Source organism: Cucurbita pepo, unplaced genomic scaffold, assembly GCF_002806865.2.
Source record: "Cucurbita pepo subsp. pepo cultivar mu-cu-16 unplaced genomic scaffold, ASM280686v2 Cp4.1_scaffold000109, whole genome shotgun sequence".
In the NCBI taxonomy this organism is placed as follows: domain Eukaryota; kingdom Viridiplantae; phylum Streptophyta; class Magnoliopsida; order Cucurbitales; family Cucurbitaceae; genus Cucurbita; species Cucurbita pepo.
In genome coordinates, this window is record NW_019646433.1 from 376,877 (window position 1) to 398,321 (window position 21,445).

General features: G+C 32.8%; 1 protein-coding gene across 1 annotated transcript; it reads right to left on the reverse strand.

Annotated features, from left to right (window-relative positions):
* Nucleotides 1–1,094: 1,094 nt before the first annotated feature.
* Nucleotides 1,095–8,227, reverse strand: LOC111783857 (probable polygalacturonase). The gene is made up of 8 exons (XM_023664695.1): nt 8,195–8,227; nt 7,572–7,910; nt 7,331–7,451; nt 6,985–7,159; nt 6,723–6,793; nt 5,948–6,640; nt 2,431–2,454; nt 1,095–1,144 (listed from the first exon to the last, which is right to left on the reverse strand). Exons 1-8 carry the CDS (start codon nt 8,225–8,227, stop codon nt 1,095–1,097), a joined length of 1,506 nt encoding a protein of 501 aa, XP_023520463.1.
* Nucleotides 8,228–21,445: the final 13,218 nt, after the last annotated feature.

Genomic DNA, 21,445 nt, shown 5'->3' on the forward strand with positions numbered 1-21,445 from the left:
TAACTTTCCCATGAGAACTCACATTTTGCAAGGTCATGAATTCTAAAGAAATATCGAGGCCCTGTTCATTGCTTAAAAATGATTGATGCCTTACTCAACATACTACTTATCGAAACTACACTACAACACAAAAATATTAGCACTTTGGTACATCTCTAGAGCTTGTTCATTTCTCGAATGGTGTTGGTAGTGTGTAGGTCTCGACATTCAAGGACTGGCAGCACATCAAGCCAAGAAGGAAAACCAAATCAGGCTTGATCAATCACATCTTCCGTTCAAACTCCTTGTAAACTTGTTGGAATTTCACCGTTTTACGGGCTTTCAAGTACTAACTTAAAATCGTTATCATATACATAATGTAACAATTTTATGCGGAAATAATCATTTGAGACGTATTCGTAAAACATTGCCATGGATTTAATGTTTAATAAAAAGTCTTTAAAACAAAACAACTTAAAATTAAAATAGACATTAGTAAAACTAAAACATAAATACCGTATACTAACCTATAGTCTATGAAATTAAATACAACTATTCTATGCATGTGTCATGGTTTATAAAGTTACGATGTCACTGTCAAATGTGCAATGATGCTTTGCAAATGTAGAAAATAAAAGTAACATGTGACTTGAATATTTTAACAAATACTCAGTACATGCAATCATGAATGAGACTTATCATTTAAAAGTTGTATTCTCTTAGGTGACTATACTAAGTATTAGGTTATGGAGCCTGATGCTTATTTATAGCTGAGTCAACGGTTATACATAGTAAAGCTATATTTGGTAAATAACATATAAAGTAAATTGTCATAAATAGTAAATAGCTATGTATAGTAAAAAGCTATATCGGGTAAAACTATATATGGTAAATAGTTATATATAGTAGATGGTTATATCTGGTAAAGCTAAATATAGTAAGTTAAACATATATATATCTCATCAGGCAGACGTTTGAAAACTACTTTCTGTATTCTTTGTATTCTCTCTTACGGTACATACTTGGAGTCATCAATATAAATCCTTTAGCTAGAGTTCTCCTTGCATTTTCTCTATCCTGTTCTTTGTGTTCATCTAGATCGAGTGTGTGCGTTGTTATGCGATCTTAACAACTGGTATCAGAGCTAGGCGGAAGTCACCACAATCTGTGAAGATGGAAAGTTCAAAGATTGGAATTGAGAAGTTCAATGGATCCGATTTCAATTTTTGGAAGATGCAGATTGAAGATTATCTGTACTAGAAAGATCTTCACGAACCCCTGTTGGGAGTGATGCCGGATACCATGACCACGGAGCAGTGGAAGCTCAAGGATCGAAAAGCCTTAGGGATGATCCGGTTGACGCTATCAAGAAACGTGGCGTTTAACATCATCAAGGAGAAGACAACGTCAGATCTGATGAAGGCGCTGCCGAATATGTATGAAAAACCGTTGGCTATGAACAAGGTGTATTTGATGCGGAGCTTGTTCAAACTACAGATGTTTGAAGGTGGATCTGTTGTGGATCATATAAATGAATTCAATATGATCGTAAGTTGATCGCTTGTGGATGTATATAATAAAATGATGTAAAATTCACAAGAATAAGTGCAAGTATACACTATCGCAAGTAGCAAGTAATAAGTAAATTATCGATTCCACAGGGAACCTATCTTTTTGGTTAATTTTATCGCTGGAAATTAAGTAAGTTTTTGGGTAACATTCAAATGGGTGTTGAAGATTTTAACTATTTAAACAAAACTAAAACAGAGTGCCACTGCTGTCGAAAAACAGAAAATGATGAGAAAATCAACTATAATGAGGAAGGTTCGGCTAAGAGAGATTAAATAGATAAGTTGTTGAGTTTTGTGGTAGATTTTAGTTCCTTTTAATAGATTCTCAAGCCCACTTCCGAGGGTCATGAATGGTGATTATTTCCATAATCGTTGTAATTTCTATTAACAAGGCTCTAGGAGAAGAATTATTCCTAACCCTTCTATTACCCTTCAAGTCTCCTTGCTATGGAACTAGAGTATTAAAGAGGATTTCATTGCTCCCTCTCTTCTCCCGAATAAGAGAACAACTATGTATGTAAAGTAGCTAATTAAACATACATGTAAATCATTAACAACAACTCTTTAATAAACTAAAATCATACCGTCAACATACTTAAACTATATAAAACTCTCTTGCCTCCCCTATTAAGTTTAGCTCTCCATACAAACTGAATTAAACAGAGGAATCCGCATCTTCATCATGTAAAATTGATGGAATAAGGAAAGAGAATAAAGAAATAGAGAGTTATCCCGGTTTGTTGCCGTTCATCAATGGAAGTTTCTTTCTCTTGAGCTCTCACGTCCACCTCTTTACCCTAATCAATCCTTGTTGATCTCCTTTTCCTTCTGCTGTCAACAGCTGCTGGATTAGGATTTTCTTCTTCTTCTCTTGTTTCACAGCAGTTCACTGCAGTAGAGGCTGCTGCTGTGTAATTCGATTTTCTCCCCAAAATGTGGCTCCTCTCCTCTTGGTCTTCCTTTTTCTTTTATATTGAGCCTGGGTTCCCCTTTAGGGTTGAAAAGGAATAAGTAGTTCACATAGGATGTTCCTCATTGGGTAGTTAATGACCCACTTGGACTGATGATGTGGGTTTAGAATTTCCATGTCATCTCCCATCTGTTTCCAAATTTGCTACTTCTGCATGGTTTAGCATAAATGTCTGAAATTTTACCATATAACTCAATTAAGATCTTTTTATGCCAAATCATATTTTTTTTTTCATGTTAGACCGCAATAAACGATTTCATTCTCACTAAGTAGAATAAATTGGGTAATAAATGAGTAAATGGTGAATAAGAGTGAAATATTAACTACAAAAAGACTTGATATAACTCTACCTTTTAGAGAGTTATCATAAGTCAACTGAGTTCGGTGGAAATTAATTTCGAAGATGAAATTAAAGCATTGATTTTGATGTCATCTTTACCCAAGTCGTGGGATACTGTTGTTGCTGCAATCAGCAGTTCCCGAGGATTTGATAAACTGAGTTTGATAAAATTCAAGATGTAGTTCTCAGCGAAAGTACTCGCAAACGAGAAATTGGAAATTCCTCTGGTAGTGCTCTCAGTGTTGACCAACAGGGAAGAAGTAAACCGAAGGGCCCAAACAAAGGGCGATCAAAATCAAAGAACCGAGAAAAATCTCCAAATAGACCAAACGTAACGTGTTGGAATTGTGGAGAAAAAGGTCACTTTCGGACAGGTTGTACAAAACCAAAGAGGAAGCAGAATCACAAATCTAGAGATGATGATGATTCTATAAATTCAGCAGAAGACATTAAGGATGCTCTAATTCTCAGTGTGGACAGTTCGATTGAATCCTGGATTTTAGATTCAGGTGCGTCTTTTCATTCATCTCCAAATAAAGAGTTGTTCCGGAATTTCAAGTCTGAAAATTTTGAGAAGGTGTATCTTGCCGACAACAAAGATTTGGAGATTAAAGGAAAAGAAGATGTTTGCATAAAAACTCCGAGAGGAAATCAGTGGACATTAAAGAATGTCAGGTATATTCCTGGTCTAAAAAAGAACCTGATCTCTATGGGTCAGTTGAACAGCACAGGTTATGCAACAAAGTTAGGGAAGAGTTCGTGGAAAATTATGAAGGGTGCTACGATGGTAGCACGTGACTCAAAATCTGGAACCTTATACACCACTACAGGGTGTATGAACATAGCTGCTGTTACTGAGAGTGCTTCAAATTCAAGTCTATGGTACAATAGACTTGGACATATGAGCGTGAAAGAAATGAAAACGCTGGTCGCGAAAGAAGTTCTAGAAGGTCTGAAATCTTTTGATGTGGGTCATTGTGAGAACTACGTTATGAGCAAGCAGAAACGAGTTAGCTTCACAAGGACCGCCAGAGAATTGAAGAAAGTGCGGTTGGAAATGGAACCATATGTGGAGCAAGGTTCGACGAAGTAAGTGGGAGTTGAGCTTGAGTTGCAGGAAAACTCACTTAGTGATGTTGTAGTAGATACTCATGAAACTCCTGAGACTACTACTAAGGAACCAGATGTGGAGCAAGGTTCCAAAACAACGAAGCAAGTGGGAGTTGAGCTTGAGTTGCAAGAAAACTCACCTAATGATGTTGTAGCAGATACTCATGAAACTCCTGAGACTACTACTGAGGAACCAGATGTGGATCAAGGTTCCAAGACCATGAAGCAAGTGGGAGTTAAGCTTGAGTTGCAAGAAAACTCACCTAGTGATGTTGTAGCAGAAACTCATGAAACTCCTAAGACTACTGCAGAGGAATCAGCAGTGGAGCAAGTGACACCTGAGCTGGTGTTAAGAAGATCATCCAGTACTATCAGTGTACCAGATATGTATGTACCTTCATTACACTATCTGTTGCTCATGAAAGGGAACCACAACCCTTTGAGGAGGTCCTACAGTTGGAGGATACAACCAAGTGGGAGCAAGCCATGGATTATGGGACGTCTAGGCTTCAAAAATGCGTTGTACTGAGGCTGAGTAAGTGGCAATAGCTGAAGTTGGAAAGAAGACGATATGGATGACTGACTATCTGGAAGAATTGGGCAAGAAGCAGCACGAAAAGATTCTTTATAGAGATAGTTAGAGTGTCATACAGTTGATGAAGAACCCGGCCTATCATTTAAAGATAAAACACGGAAGGCGATACCATTTCACTTGCAGGTTAGTGGAAGATGGTGATGTGTTTTGAGAAGATAGAGGGTGCAAAGAACCTAGCAAACATGTTGACAAAATGTGTTGATGTTGGAATATTGAGGTTGTGCAAAACCTCAATTGGTATGGTGTAGTGAAGATATTCATGATCGTTTGAGAATGAAATTCTTGGTTGACTAGATCAGTCTCCAAGTGGGAGAATTGTTAGGTTATGGAGCATGCTGCTTATTTATAGCTGAGTCAACCCATAGTAAAGCTATATTTGGTAAATGACATATAAAGTAAATTGTCATAAATAGTAAATAGCTATGTATAGTAAAAAGCTATATCGGGTAAAGCTATATCGGGTAAAGCTATATATGGTAAATAGTTATATATAGTAGATGGTTATATCTAGTAAAACTAAATATAGTAAGCTAAACCATATATATATATCCCGGGCGAACCTTTGAAGAGGTATTTTTTGTATTCTCTGTATTCTCTTATTGTACATACTTGGAGTCATCAATATAAATCCTTTAGCCAGAGTTCTCCTTGCATTTTCTATATCCTGTTCTTTGTGTTTATCTAGATCGAATGTGTGCGTTGTTGTGCGATCCTAACACTAAGTGGGTCATTGAATGTTTATTTACTATTCTACACATGGCCCATACGAGCAAATATGGACCCACACTTCCTAAAAACAACTAAAGTAAAAGCTCCTAATACTTCACGATAATTTAAAAATTTTCCTTCCTCTTTTTTTTCTCTTTAAACATCACTTAATTTCCTTTTTAGGTTCTTTTTTCTTCATTCTTATCTTTTATTCTCTCCGAATTCTTTCTAACTCAGGTGTTACCTTTAGCCACCAATGACCAAAGTTTCACGATAATTGATATGCACTCACTTCTTTAAGACATAAGATTCAATTCCTACACCATATAGTTATTGTACTAAAAACCTAAAAAAGATTACACAAAATTTGATACAAAATAAGGTGTATTAATAATACCATAAAAACTTCACGGTGGATTTATACTTATTTAGATTTAAGAGGTTACATTTTATTCTTTCAATTTTAGAGTATTATTTTGTTGATTTTGAGTTTTAGCATTACTAAAGAACACTAAATATTACAATTGAAATAACTCATTTTCAAATTTAAAAACTTTTTTTTTTGTTTTATATATTTTAAAGGAAAAGACATTTTATCTATATCTTCACTAAATTTTTCATTACCATTTATTCCATAGAATTTTTAAAAAAACAAAGTCTTTACTAGAAGGCACGAATTTCAACCGAGCACGACTTCAACTGAACATTCTCAATTGGCAACTTATCTTCAGGAAAGTCACATCCACCGCTTTTTGATGCCTTAGCCAATGGAGCACATGGTGGCGGATCCACATCGCTACTAAATCCCTCAACTTCCGTACAGTTCCACTGCAACTTTTTAGGCTTCTTCGACAATCCAATCTTCACATTCGAAATACAAATATCCGTGAATGGATCTCCCGATATCCCTGCCAAATTCGCCGACATATTAACATTCTCAGCCACCACATCTCTGTAATTAATGTTCTTAATCACCGGCAACGCTGAGGGATCAAACTTGTCATCTGCATGCGATTTGTAGTCTCCAGTCATCCAGAAGACGTATTTCATCGTGGATAGAAACATTCTTCGGACAAAAATGTCCTTGACGAAACCACCTCGTCCGCGAGCGGTTTTGATTCTGACAGCAGACTGTGTATTGATTGCGATGACGTTTTCGATCCTGACGTTGCGAATTCCGCCAGACATTTCGCTGCCAAGGGCGATACCTGCAGAATCTGGTGAGATGCAAGTGAGGCGACGAATGACAAGGTCCTCGGTCGGCATTCCGAACTTGATACCATATTGGTCCCATCCGCTCTTGATGGCAATGCAATCGTCACCGGAGACAATGTAGCAGTCTTCTATTCGAGTGTTGGAACAAGAATCTGATAAATCGAATAGAGAATTAGAGAGAGGGATTGACAAAGAAAAGAACCCTAAGATTTTAAAGGTGAAGAAGAAGGGAACCTGGATTAATTCCGTCGGTGTTGGGTACGGTAACGGGAGCCAAGATAGTAAGCCCTTGGATAATCACATTTCTGCATTTTCACCCAACCAAACCAAACTAATTAAAAAAAAAAAAAATCATAATATATATATATATATACACATACATAGATATATATATATATATACATATAAATCAAATTTGTTTTAAGTCGGGAATGATTTGAAGGGTAGCATAATCCTAAAATACAAGTACAATGGGATTGAGGTGAAATAGTGAAACCTGCTATAAATCGGATGGACAAACCAAGAAGGTGAGTTGATCAAAGTGAGATCTGAGATCTGGATTTGATCAGAGTACATGATCTCGATCACATATGGTCGTGTTACCTTGAGCTCCCCTTTCTTAAAATTTTCCCACCAAGAAGATCCCTGCCCGTCGATTGTACCGTTGTTACCTACACCATGTCACCAACCCAACTTTATTTTCTATAAATGTTTTTTTTTATGTTTCCATTTACCTTAATTTTTTTTATTTAATTCTGATAGCAGGGAAGCTTACAAAGATTATAATTTTCTAAACCATTTAAAAAAATTAGAATGTTAAAAGACAATAGAAAAATAATCACCTGTGATAACCACATCCGTGAGATTAGTTCCAAAGATGAGGCTGCTGTACCGTCCACCCGGAGCATCTCTTCCCCTCCCATAAGATGGGAGAACTTCCAGAAGTGGCCATTCTGATTCATTCTGCACCATTAAATTATGAAGAACAAATTGAGCTCATTTAGTTTCGATTAAAGATTAATTCAAATCACCACTCCCAAAAGTTGTTAGCTTTATAAAAATAAAATACTCAATGGGTCGAACCTGGGATGCAAGAATTTTTGCTTCTTTATCGATAAAAAGTGTGAAATGACTAGTTAGATTAAAACTTCCGGTCAGCCATTTCCCTGGCGGAACTATCAATTGAGCACCACCATCCGCTGCGAGTGTGCTGAGATGTTCAATCGCTTTTCGGAACGCATGAGTATTTGAAGTTACTCCGTCGCCAACGCCGCCAAACTCCGTCAGCAATGCCGAGTGTTTTCGGCAATTGATGGCCTGAAATTTCAGAGAGTTCGAACTTAGACGCGGATTCATAGCGTCCACTGTGGCTAAGCTTACCAATGCCAGTACGATCACGGCTGAGATTCTCGCCACGGTAACCTGCGGAACAAAATAAAAAATGATTCAATCTTTTTTTGTTTCAAGATAAAATAATGTTGAAAAAGGCCGTTAGGTTTATTGGTTCATCTTTGTGTTGGTTACATGAAAGAAACAAAGTTTTTCAATCAACCAATCCCAGTTTTGAACAAAAACTCATAATCATTTTAAGTAATCGTAAAGAAAAACCAATGAAAAGTAGAATAACAAGTCAAGCCCACCCGATCAATAGAAAGAAAACAAAGAAAAAAAAAATTGAAATTCAAAGAGAGAAGAAGAAAAATTACATTGATTTTTGTGGGTTTGAGAGAAAGTTCCATGATTAATTTTCTTTGGTGAGTTTATGATTTTTAGATTAGGGAAAAAAATGATTTTATAAGATAATTTAAGAATAAAAAATAGGAAAGGAATTTATTACTATTACTATTATTACTTTTTTTTTTAAGGGGAAAATTTTGGTAGTAAATGAAATGGTTGGATTTACTTAAAATATTAACTCAACCAGAAACATAAAGAGTGAGATCGTTTTAAATTTGGCAACTTATTTTTTTTATTTGTTTCTTTCTAATTATTTTATGTTTATTAGAGTGTTAAAATAGTTACTCCAAGAACATGATCAAACCAAGTAAACTAAACGAGTATTTAAAAACAAATTAACAAATGTTTTCTATATTAGCAATTTATTTTTATTAAATAAGGTTTTCTATATTAGCAATTTATTTTTATTAAATCTTTTTTAGTAAATTATTCGAATCAACCTAACGTAAATATTTTATAGTTAGATTAGGCGAAGTCATTATTTGATAAAGATTTATTAGATTGAAAAAGGTTACTGTCTAAAAAATTAAATTAGGTCTAAAATATGTTCATCCAAAATAATTGTTTGTTTAATATTAAATCATATTTCTATATTGATTTGATTAACCTTTAATTAAATCAGTTATTTTTTCAACTTACCTTAGTTGGATGTGGGCGGAAATCTCTTCCCTTCAAATATGGTAAAGATAATTCAATATTAATCCCTATTTATTGTTTTGATATTTCTGTTAAATTTTTTATTTATATTTTTTTCTTTATTAAGAACTATTTGATAGAGAGTCTATTATCTAATATAGAAATTAACTATTTTTTTATCAATAAATAAATATTATTAAGTGGAGGACAAATCTTTTTTAATAAAAGAATATAGAATGAATATATGGTAAATTTTTTCACATTTAAAAGCAAAAATGATGAAAATTAAAAAAATGCATGATAGTATATGTATATGTATATATATGTATGTATATGTATGTATTTATGCATGTTTATGCATGTATATGTGTGTGTTGTGTGATACATACATATATGTGCACATGGTGAGGCACAACGATATTGTGATCCATGCATGTCATGGTGAGGCACGACCCACGTTTGAGTGACACTGATGGCCTGTAGACGCTATGATTTTGATCCTATATTGGTGCATATATACCAAAGAATAGATAGACAATTCTAAAGTAGGACCATAACATCATGTCATACTCCTTTCTCTCATCTCATATTGTATCCCAAAGACTAGTTTATGTAACAAAGGTCTTGTTAAAACACTGAATCATTTCCGCACATGATACCATATATGGTCTAGGGATATTATGGTTCTATAATTTCAACCAGATGCATACATACTAAGGAATAGGTGATGACAAAAATTGGATATGAATCTACCTCATTGGTCTAAGAATATACCTCGTCTATGATCACTAGTGATTATAGGGTACGTGGTATCAAATCTAGTCACCTCAACTCTATCATGTCCATGTGTTTTAATTAAGTATAATACTTATCCTAAAACTAGATGCTATCTAGAAATAAAGGGAATGCATTTTGCATCCTTGTAGCGGAAGCATTGGAAATCAATTTAATTTTATTAAAAGCTAAAAGAAAACATTTAATATGAAAGTAAAACCTCTGCCTTTTGTAGTTCAACAAGGTTGAAGTTTCTTCGGAACTATGACTTGAACACAAGGCCTATGGAACCTCTACTCAAGAAAATTGAGAGACGAGAGAATAAGAGTTTTATATAAAATTGTTGTACCAAGAACGAGAATATATATATATATACATATATATAATTATTTAATTTAATGTATATGAGATACGTTAATTATTTTAATATTTAATATATCAAATACAATATTCTTTTCCTTGTGTAGTTTTAATATATTTTATATATTAAAGGTTAAGTTGAATATTTTAAATTAAATATTATTCTTCCTTTATATTTATTATATGATTGAATAGTAATTTGAATATTNATATATATATATATATATATATATATATATATATATATATATAATTATTTTAATATATTTAACATATTAAATACGCTCTATATTAAATCTTATGAGTTAGTAAGGGGACAACTAACTCTAATAATGATACAAAAATTAATTAAACTCTTTAATTAATTTTCATTCATTAACTCTACGACACTATATTATAGACTTAAAGTTACATTCTTAGGTATCGTCCATGAATAATTTGTTTATAATCTAATTATAAACTAAGCCCCTCTTGGAACATTGAGAAGGTGGGATCCCAGTCTTCAAGTCTTGAAATCAGCACTTAAATTCATCTACTTACCTTATATGGGAAGACGTGAATTCCATTTCATGAAATTATGTTTAGAGCTACCTATTTGACCAAGTCCCCAAAATGATAGACATATTGAATTGGATACAAAAGTCATTCTCACCCATACAAATGAGAGAACAACACATAACAGGTAGGAATTCATAATTGAGTGAGGATTAAGATCGAGTCACATATGATCACCATGTAAAATATTAATTTTCTCAATTAATTGTTTTACAAAGAGAAATTAAATATTTTGTGGTCCAGTCTTATACAAACTCATTGTATAGGATAACCATACTCGCATGCCTCCACATGAATAATTTAGATCAAATCATTTGTAACGATTACAAAATGCCGCGAATCAATAGTGTAACACATAATAAACTCAACCTTATTCTTTTATACAAACTCTTTAGATTATTACTCGAACCTGATCCTCCAGTAAATGAAGTACATATTGTTCAAGAATGTATTAATTGTACTAACCAAAAATTAGAAAAAGAAAAAAAAAAGTCGTCCCACATCGCTTAAAACTTAGAAATGAAGGGTTTGCTTCTACTATAAAAGGAAAGTCCCTCACTTCATTTTAGCATCTCGTTTTAACGGTTCGAATCCATTCAAAGAATACACTTTCGCTCAAGGCCAGTATTTTGGCTGATCTAACACTGTAAAAGGGAGATCCCTCACTTCATTTTAGCATCGGTTCGAATCCATTCGAAGAATACACTTTCTCTCAAGGCCAGTATTTTGACTGATCTAACTTGGGTCTCATACGCTCGAACCCTTTCTTCTTAGTATCAATTCTTTGGAAGCATTTAAGGTTAGTATGACTACCTTTTGGCTACCTAAATTTTTGGAATCGAGTTCAAATTATTTATGCATAATTAGGTTTAGTTAGTTTAAATTATTACGGGTAAGTTTTTATGTATAATAGGCTTAGCTAAATTAAATAATTAGAAATAAGTTTAAAATTATTTTATGCCAAATTAGGTGAGTGAATCCGTCTAGCAGTTCTAATTTATGATTTTGGACTCTTTAGCCAGAATTAAATTTGTGAGAGCCGTGTTAAGTAGCTCTAGCATCAAGCATCAAAGATTAGTAGTAGGTTTGGCCTAGGCCAACTAAGTAAGTGGCCCCATTGTTGTTTGGTTATAATTGTGTGGTGATTGATGACACATGCCCATGGCTTCGCATGTCTTATGCTTGTATATGTAAATATTTATGAAATGAGATGTTACGCGAATGTCTGTGTGTTAAATTGATTTGTTTATAATATGATATATTGTGATGCAATATGTTATGGTGTGATATGTTGAAGGCGTGCTAGTTTATGTTATGTGACTGTTATGACATATGATATGTTATGACATGTGAATTGACACGTGCATGTAACGACCTGATATTTTCTACTTAATTTAAGGTCGCTACGGTCAACATATCCTAAATATTGGATGCAAAAGACTTCATTTAAATTCCATAAAACATATCCTTTATCTTAAAACACAGCAATGGACTTACGTGTTTTGAAAACATCTATAAAACGACGCAACAAAAGACCCAAAATAAAAAAAATAAGCGTTTAAGTTAAAAACATCTTATTCTAGCCTAAGTCTAAGAAGATAAATACCACTATCCTATGCATGTGCCATGGTCTCGAGTTGCAATGTCGTCGTGAGCCGTACAGGAATGTCTTGCCTAATCTGAAAAATGTAGTAGCACATGGCTTGAGTATTTAAATAAATATTCAGCAAGTGACCCCACTATTGGGGGTTAAATGCAAGAATATGTGAAATGCAATGACAGGACCTATCCTTTCAATCTATTTCCCTACGGTACTGTCCTAACGAGTAATTTGGACGTGTACCATATACTCTACACAGAGCCCATACATGCGAGTATGGGCTCACCAATCAGTTCGCACACCATTGGGCGCCACTTTCCTTGTCGGGCGAGCATACTTTGGGAGCTCCTTAGGCCAAACACCCGTTATAACTAGTATCCATCACGGCAGCGCTATGCAAAACATAACAATCATTGCCCTGCCATTGAATGTCCGCGTCCGTACCCTCGTGATAGAATAGAGGTATCCCTCTAAATGCATGAGCACACATAATGCATGAGGTCCCCAACATTTCTACTTTTATCATTAATGAATATAACCCCGCTATCATCTTTCATGCTTAACATGTCATTTCTCATTTTTAAGTCTACGTAACATACATAATCCTAACGGAGTTACATTTCATTTCATTTCATTTATCATGATATCATATCATTCATAACATGCTGTATACATACAATTTAGAAAACATAACATAACGCTCCATGCTTTTAACATGTCGTTTCATAACGTGCAATTCATATAACAATTATCTTAATGATCACACAAAACAATCTAAAAATAATATATCACATCACAATATGTCGTATCATAAACATGTCATATCGTAAACACTTCGTGGTCATATCATTCCCTAACTTATCATAGCCTTAACATTCTTATACCTATCACAGTCTAGTCATATCATCACATAAACGTATCCTAACGCTATCGTTCTATCAATCTATCACAAATCGATCTCTTTCTACTCATATCCTAACCATATTCTTTCATCAATCTCCCCTATCCATAGCACTCCGATATGTAACCTAACCTTAATGTTTCATGAATGTATCTTACTCCTATCGTTACATTTCTTTTTGTGCATCCTTCTCGTATCCTATCTCAAACATATCTTTGAACACATCGTACCATAATTATTATCATACAATCCACATATTATAACATAACATAAACATAATATAAACATACCGATTCATAGATAATTCACACATATCAGTATATATGACACGTGCACAGACACGTGTCAATATCAAATATAACCATGCTGATAGTAAGGCTACTTACATGATTAGATTAAGTCGTTGTCATGAATATATCTTTAATGAAAGTTTGATTCTGTCCTTTGAAATCTGAGTCAATTTATGTGAGCCCATGACATCGGTTTTAAGTTTGAACTCTATAACATTATCTCTGATCTACCTTGGTCCATTGTTAAAAGTTTTGACAATGCTATTTTCACTATTTAATTTTTATTATTTCTGTTGTGGGGAATATACTGTTACGGGATAAAATTTAATGGAGTTTCTTGTCATTTCCCTCTTATTTTTAAATTATGTTCACCAAATCTTTCCTTAATCTTCCTTCCTCACTTCTAATTGTATAAATAGATTTTTATTCTCTAAACCGACATTCCTCGGGTATTTATTTTCTATAGAGATATTATTGGCCAATTTTAATCGATTGTTTGTCTAATCTTACAGATTTATAGAATTGCCAACAAAAATCTAATTAATTGGATACGTGAAAATGAGATTTGATTATTAGAGGATCTGGAAAAATATCTGATAGTGGAAAAGAAGATCTATCCTAAATTAATTTCTTATGACCATAAATATAAACGAAATATGAGATAAAAATCTAATTAATTGGATACGTGAAAATGAGATTTGATTATTACAGATATTTCTAATTAATTGGATTTGTGAAAATGAGATTTGATTATTATAGTATCGGGAAAAATATCTAATAGTGGAAAAGAAGATCTATCCTAAATTAATTTCTTATAACCATAAATATAAATGAAAACGAAATATGAGATAGGATTTTACGGTAATAACAGACCAAAATCTCTAAATCTGCAATCTGCTTCTGTTGAAAGTCATTTTATTTTTTNTTTTTTTTTTTTTTGACAAACTGTGATATTGTGTAGTGGATTGAAGAGAGAGGATGAAATTGGGATGAGAGGTTAGTGGAGAGAGGTGGGTAAGTTTTATTTTATCTTATAAACATATATACTATAGATTCTTTAGTTTATCAAGATCATTCAATAAGTCAACCACATATTGCTCAAGACTACACGTTCTTAAATTTTTCACAATGAATAATACCAAATTGTAAATAAAATAATCAAAATTATTATTAAAAACATGCTCAGTTCTATCATAACATGTATATTTAAATTCTAAGCAAACCATGACGATACCCACAAGTAATGTTTAAAGAGAACTCAACGCGGCTACTTGTTTAAGCATACTTAGAACCTCATCTAGCATGATTTCATAGCTTCAATTTGCATCAAAACTCTCAAGGAGTTCTATCCATTGACTACATGGCAACTTTTTAGCATGACACCTAATTTTCGTTTGAGACTTGCTCACACTTTGCAAGGCCATGTATCCAAAAAAAATGTCGAGAACTTGTTTATTGCTTAAGAATCATTGGTGCCTTACTCAACACACTACTTATTGAAACTACACTACAACACCAAAATATTAGCCCTCTGGCACATCTGTAGAGCTTGTTAATTTCTCATTTGGTAGCGTGTAGGTCTCCACCTGCAAAAGAAAAAAAAAATTAATTACTATTCTTACATTATTGCTTAAAAGTAGGAATTAAAAATAGGAAATAAATTTATTATTGCATAAAAGGTGGAACCATGGGATTTACCTAGAATATGAGACAATATTAGTCTCATGATCTGTTTAGAATAATATAACAGGTAAGAAAACATAAAAGAGTGAGAGCGTTTTAAATTTGTCATCCTATTTTTGTTTGTTTTTTAAAAATTGTTTTATGAGTGTTAGGGTGTTAAAATAGTTATTCAAATAACAGGATCAAACCAAGTCAACTAAATTCGTATTTAAAAACAAATTATAAAATGATTTCCATATTAACATTTTATTTATATTAATTTTTTTTAATAAATTATTCCAATAACTCGAATCAACCTAACATGGATATTTTATGATTAGCTTAAGCCGAATTCATTATTTGATTGAAAAATTTTACCATCCAAATAATTAAATTAGGAACATATTCAACCAAAAATATTTTATTTGTTTATTTGTGATATTTCTATATTGATTTGATTAAAATTTAATGAGTTGAACTGGGGCGGAAGAGAATAACTCAAAATTAATTCCCATTTATTCTTTTGATATTTTTGTTAAAATTTTTCTTTTATATTTTTTTCGTTTTTAAGAAATTTTCTTAAATTATGTTTAAACGGAATTGAATATGACCTATAATTTTATTTTTCAAAAAGAAAAAAAAAGTATATCATTTGTTATCAAATAAAATTATAATAAAGTATTTATAATAATCACACTATTAGTTACTATCTAATATAGAAATCTTCCAAATTTTACAATTATTTGAAAAATATATTTTTAATAAACGGAATATAGAATATATGGTAACATTTTGCACATTTAAAACAAAAAATATTAAAATTATAAAAAAAAGGATGAAAATTATAAAAATGTATAAGTACATTCATGTTATATATGTGTGATGTGTATATATGTATATGTATGTATGTATTTATGCATGTAGATATGTATCTATTATAAATGCGCGCGTGTGCTGTGTGATACATACATATATATGCACAGGGTGAGGCACGACTATATAGTGATCCATGCATGCCATGGTGAGGCATGACCATATAGTGATCCATGCATGTCATGGTGATGCACGACCTCTGTTTGAGTGGCACTAATGGCTTGTGGACATTATGATTTTGATAATATCTGTGTGCATACATATTAACTAATAGATGACAATTCTTGTAACGACCCAAAATTTTCTACTTAATTTAAGGCCGTTACTGTATACATACCATAAACATTAAATGCGGAAGACTTCATTTAAATTCCATAAAACATAACCTTTATCTTAAAACACAGGCATGGACTTACATTTTTCGAAAACATCTTTAAAACGACACAACAAAAGACTAAATAAAATGAATAAGAGTTTAAGTTTTAAAAAACATCCTATTCTAGCCTAAGACTAAGAAAATAAATACCACTACCATATGCATGCGTCATGGTCTCGAGTTGCGATGCCGTCGTCAGCCGTATAGGAGTGCCTCGCCTTAACCTGAAAAAGTAAAGTAGCACGAGGCTTGAGTATTTCTAGAATACTCAGTAAGTGACCCCCTATCGGGGTTATGCAACAATCACATGCAATGAAATGATGAAACCTATCTTTCGTTCGTTTCGTTTCGTTTCATTTTCCTTACGGTGTAATCCTAACAGGTTATCGTGGACATGTACCATATACTCTACACGTAGCCCATACGTGCGAGTATGGGCTCACCAGCTAGTTCGCACACCGCTGGGCCACTGTCCCTAGCCGGTGGGCATACTAAGGGAGCCCCTTATACCGGGACACGTTAAAACTAGAACCGTCACGGCAGCGTTATTCAAAGCATAACGATCGTTGTCCTGCCATTGGATGTACGCGTCCGTACCCTCGTGATGGGATAGGGGTATCCCCCCAAATGCATGAACACACAATATGCATGAGGTCCCACTAGTCCTACAGTTATCATTAATGAACATAACCCCCTGTCACGTTTTCATGCTTACATGTCATTCTCATTCTCATTTCTTTACATATCATACATATTCCTAGCGGGGTTATGTTTCATGCAATCTACCGTATTTCGTGTCATGCAATTCATGCAGTTACATTCAAATATTCATACAAACAAGCCATAATCGTTCAAGGGCCACACATCGTCACATGCATAACATATCACGTCAACTAAGCAGCATACATAACATACATTCACGTTCACATGATTTCGTACTTAAGCACCTTAAACTAGCATACAATTTAATGACACGTGCATATCCACGGGCACGTACCAACATACAGCAAATAACGCGTAACCTACGACGGGTGAGCCACTTACCTAGTTGGCCTTAGCCGAAGTATTCTCTAATTTTTTTAACGTAAACTCCCGTTCCTCGAGAACTACACCAAATGTTGCCAAGGTTTGCTTCCTATCACATCATTCGTCACCTTTTATTAGTATTTCACATTTTAATTAATAATCCGACTAACATTGTGAAATACAGCTCTAAACCACCTCAATAAAAATCGAGTTCTATGTTTTCATTGTTTCTCAATTATATAGGATAATAAAACTTAAAACTTAAATTAAAAATATCTCAATATTATTAATATTTCAAGCGACTTGAATAATTAACCTTTAATATTATATTCTATAGATACAAATATAATAATTTCTCATATCTTCCATTTTCTTCCCTCACTTTATTTCTTTTCTCTGTATATTTTAATTATTTTAATTCTGCACTTTAATATATACAAATATAATAATTTCTCATACCTTCTATTTTCCTTCCTTCACTTTATTTATTTCTCTTCTTTACTTTAATATATACAAATATAATAATTTCTCATACCTTCTATTTTCCTTCCTTCACTTTATTTATTTCTCTTCTCTGTATATTTTAATTCTGTTTACGGTACTTGTCATCTGAACATTCCATTTTCCTTCCCGTTTTTTTTTTTCCTTTCTTCTAAGCAGTTCAATTCTACCGTTATATCTAATTATTTTAAGCAATTTTCTATCTTTATATCTAATTATTTTAAGCAATTTAAATGTAATTCTTTTAATCAGTTTCTCTTGGGAGTTTAATTCTATAATTAAGAAGTTTAATTCTACTCCCATATCTAAATTGTTTAATTCTTTAAATCGTTTAATTCTGTTCATTCATCAATTTAATTCTATTCCCAGATTTTTTTTTGGCTTATTTCCAAATCTAATCTTCCTCTTTTTTTTCCATGTATTGTCTTTTTTTATTTTTTATTTTTTATTTTTATTATTTGTTTACCTAATCTTTCTCTCTTTCTCCGCCTTTCTTTCATTTTTTTCCCCATCTTTTCATCTTGTTTTCCAAGTCTTAGTTTTTTTTTTTTTTTATTTGAAATTGTTTTCCATCTTCCTTTTCCCTATCTTCCTCTCTTTCTTATCTATCTGTTTTTTTTTTTTTTTTTTTTTTTTTTTTTTTTTTTTTTTNCATGATCCGACGCCCAATCTTAAGATGGGTTTACAACATAGTGATCCTGCTAAGCTCGCTTTCCCATGCAAAATGTGCTAAAAATTTCTAAAACCCCTCTCATTGCACATAATTCCCATTAAAATAAGGTCAATATTGAAATCAAGGATTTTTTTTTTTTTTTTTTTTTTTTTTGACAAATTTTAATAGACTCTTGATAGGATAGATAATTTCTAATACAGATCATTGCAATAGATAATTTCTAAATTTCTAAATTTCGACCTAAATCTAAATAATCGCTAATATTATTCATAGAAACGAAGAGGTAAATCTGACTACTAACCTTTTCAAATGACATCTCTCTTCCTTTATTTGTCTACTCGGATCTCTCCATTATTGTCTAACCATCTCCATCATTATTATCATTATTGTCTAAGACTCCATTGTATGTATTTTTTTTTTCCTCCATAAAATATTTTATTCCAGTTTCTGTTTTGTTTACTGAATGAGGGAGGTATTTTAGGGGAGGGTGAGAGATGAAAGGAGAGGTGGTCGTTTTTTTTTTTTTTTTTGTTATTTATATTTTAATATATATATTAAACCATTTCTTTATTAAACCTAAGGGGGCGTTACAATTCTCAAGTAGGACCATAACATCATGCCATACACTCGTTTCTCCCATCTCATAATATATCCATATGGTATCTGGTCCACCCAAGGACTAGTTTCAAAACAAAGGTCTTGTTGAAGCACAAAATCATTTTCGCACATGATATATGGTCTAGGGATATTATGGTTCTATAATTGTGACCGGATGCATACATACTATGGAATAGGTGATGACTAAAGTCGGATCGTAATATCATGTCATAATTTGGGAGGGAGGGATCCTCAAGTATGCTATCTCATAGTGTATTCATGTTGTCCCTAATCCATTCAAAGTTGGTTTATGAAGCAGAAATCTTGATAAGAACCTCTACTTTATTTCCATACACGATACCATATACTCGAAACAGATTGAGTTCTAAGTAAGGTTTAATCGTAGTGGGACTACTCTGAATCTACCTCATTGGCATAAGAATGTGCCTCATCTATGATGGCCCGTGCTTATAGGGTACATGAATGTTATCCAATCTCACAACCTCAACTCTATCATGTCAATGTGTTTTATTTGAGTCTAGTAGGGGCCTATAACTAAATATTAATTTAAGCACTTCAAATTAAGTGTTATGAGTTGGCAAGATAAAAGTTGATTAATTAAAATCTTTAATTAATTAATTTTCATTCATTAACCATAGGATACATTATTATAAATCTAGAGTTACACTTTTATGTACTATATATGACAAGTCGTGTCCATTAATATAATCATTACAAACTAGTGAATTTTTCCTGAGTTGTTCATCATTACAACTAGATCAAAAGTTTATTTTATCCATGCAATTACAAAATAAGGCCCTCTTGAGACATTGAGAAGTTTCGAAATCAACACTTAAGGGAACTATTCATCAACTTACTTTATATGGGATCAATTTTGTGATTATGTTTCCACCTCCTTATTTGGCTAGGACCCCAAAATTTTAGGCACATTGTATTGGATACAAAACGCCATTATCACCACATACAAAATCAAAAGACAACCCTTCACAGGCATAAATTCATAACTCAGTGAGGATTAAGATCGAGTCGCGTTGGATCATCATGCGAAGTATTAATTTTTTCAATTAATTGATTTAAAAAGAGAAATTAAATATATGTGGTTGAGTCTTATACAAACTCATTGTATAGGATACCCCACTCGCATGTCCCCACGTGAATAATTTGGATCAAATCATTTTTAATAATTACAATGTGGGGGTATCATTAGTATTATGAGGATAACACACTCAACATTATCTATTTACTATAAACTGTTTAGATTATTACTCGAACGTGATACTCCAATAAGTGAAGTGCATATTGTTCAAGATTATATTAATAATCTTGAATTTTTCCTACAATAGATAATATTAAGGTATAAATCAAATAACCAAAATTATTATTAAAAATTAAACTCTTTGTGTCCATTAATATAATTATCAAGGCTAGTCAATTCTTTGTGAGTTGTTCATAATTATAACTAGGTTAAAGTTTATTTTACCCATGTAATTACGTTTTTTTGCCTAAATACCATCGATTCTCTTATAAATAATTTATTTATTATCTAATTAGAAACTACGCCCCTCTCCAAACATTGAGAAATGGGATCCCATTTTTCAAGTTCCGAAATCAACACTCAAGGGAACTATTCAACTACTTACCTTATATTGGAAAAAAGTGAACTCCATTTTGTGAAATTATGCTTTCCATTCCATATTTAGCCAGGTCCCCAAAATGGAAAGGCATAGGTCCCCAAAGTCCATATTGAATTGGCTACAAAAGTAATTATCACCCATGCAATTCAAAAGACAACCCTTTAGAGTCAAATTCATAACTCAATTAGGAACAAGATGGAGTCACGCATGATCATCATGTGAAATATTAATTTCCTCAATTAATTGATTTAATGTAGGGTGTTTTTACTTTTTAATGTTTATTTTTTTATTTTATATTTCATTATGTTATTTTAAAGATGTTTTCGAGCATGTATGTAACAACCCGAAATTTTCTACTTAATTTAAGGTCGCTACTGTATACATACCATAAAAATTGAATGCGGAAGACTTCATTTAAATAACATAAAACATAACCTTTATCTTAAAACACAACCATGGACTTACGTGTTTCGAAAACATCTTTAAAACGACACAACAAAAGACCCGAAATAAAATAAATAAGCGTTTAAGTTTAAAACATCCTATTCTATCCTAAGTCTAAGAAAATGAATACCACTATCCTATGCATGTGCCATGATCTCGAGTTGCGATGCCGTCGTCAGCCGTACAGGAATGCCTTGCCTTAACCTGAAAAATGTAGTAGCACATGGCTTGAGTATTTAAAGAAATACTCAGTAAGTGACCCCACTATTGGGGTTAAATGCAACAATCACATGCAAT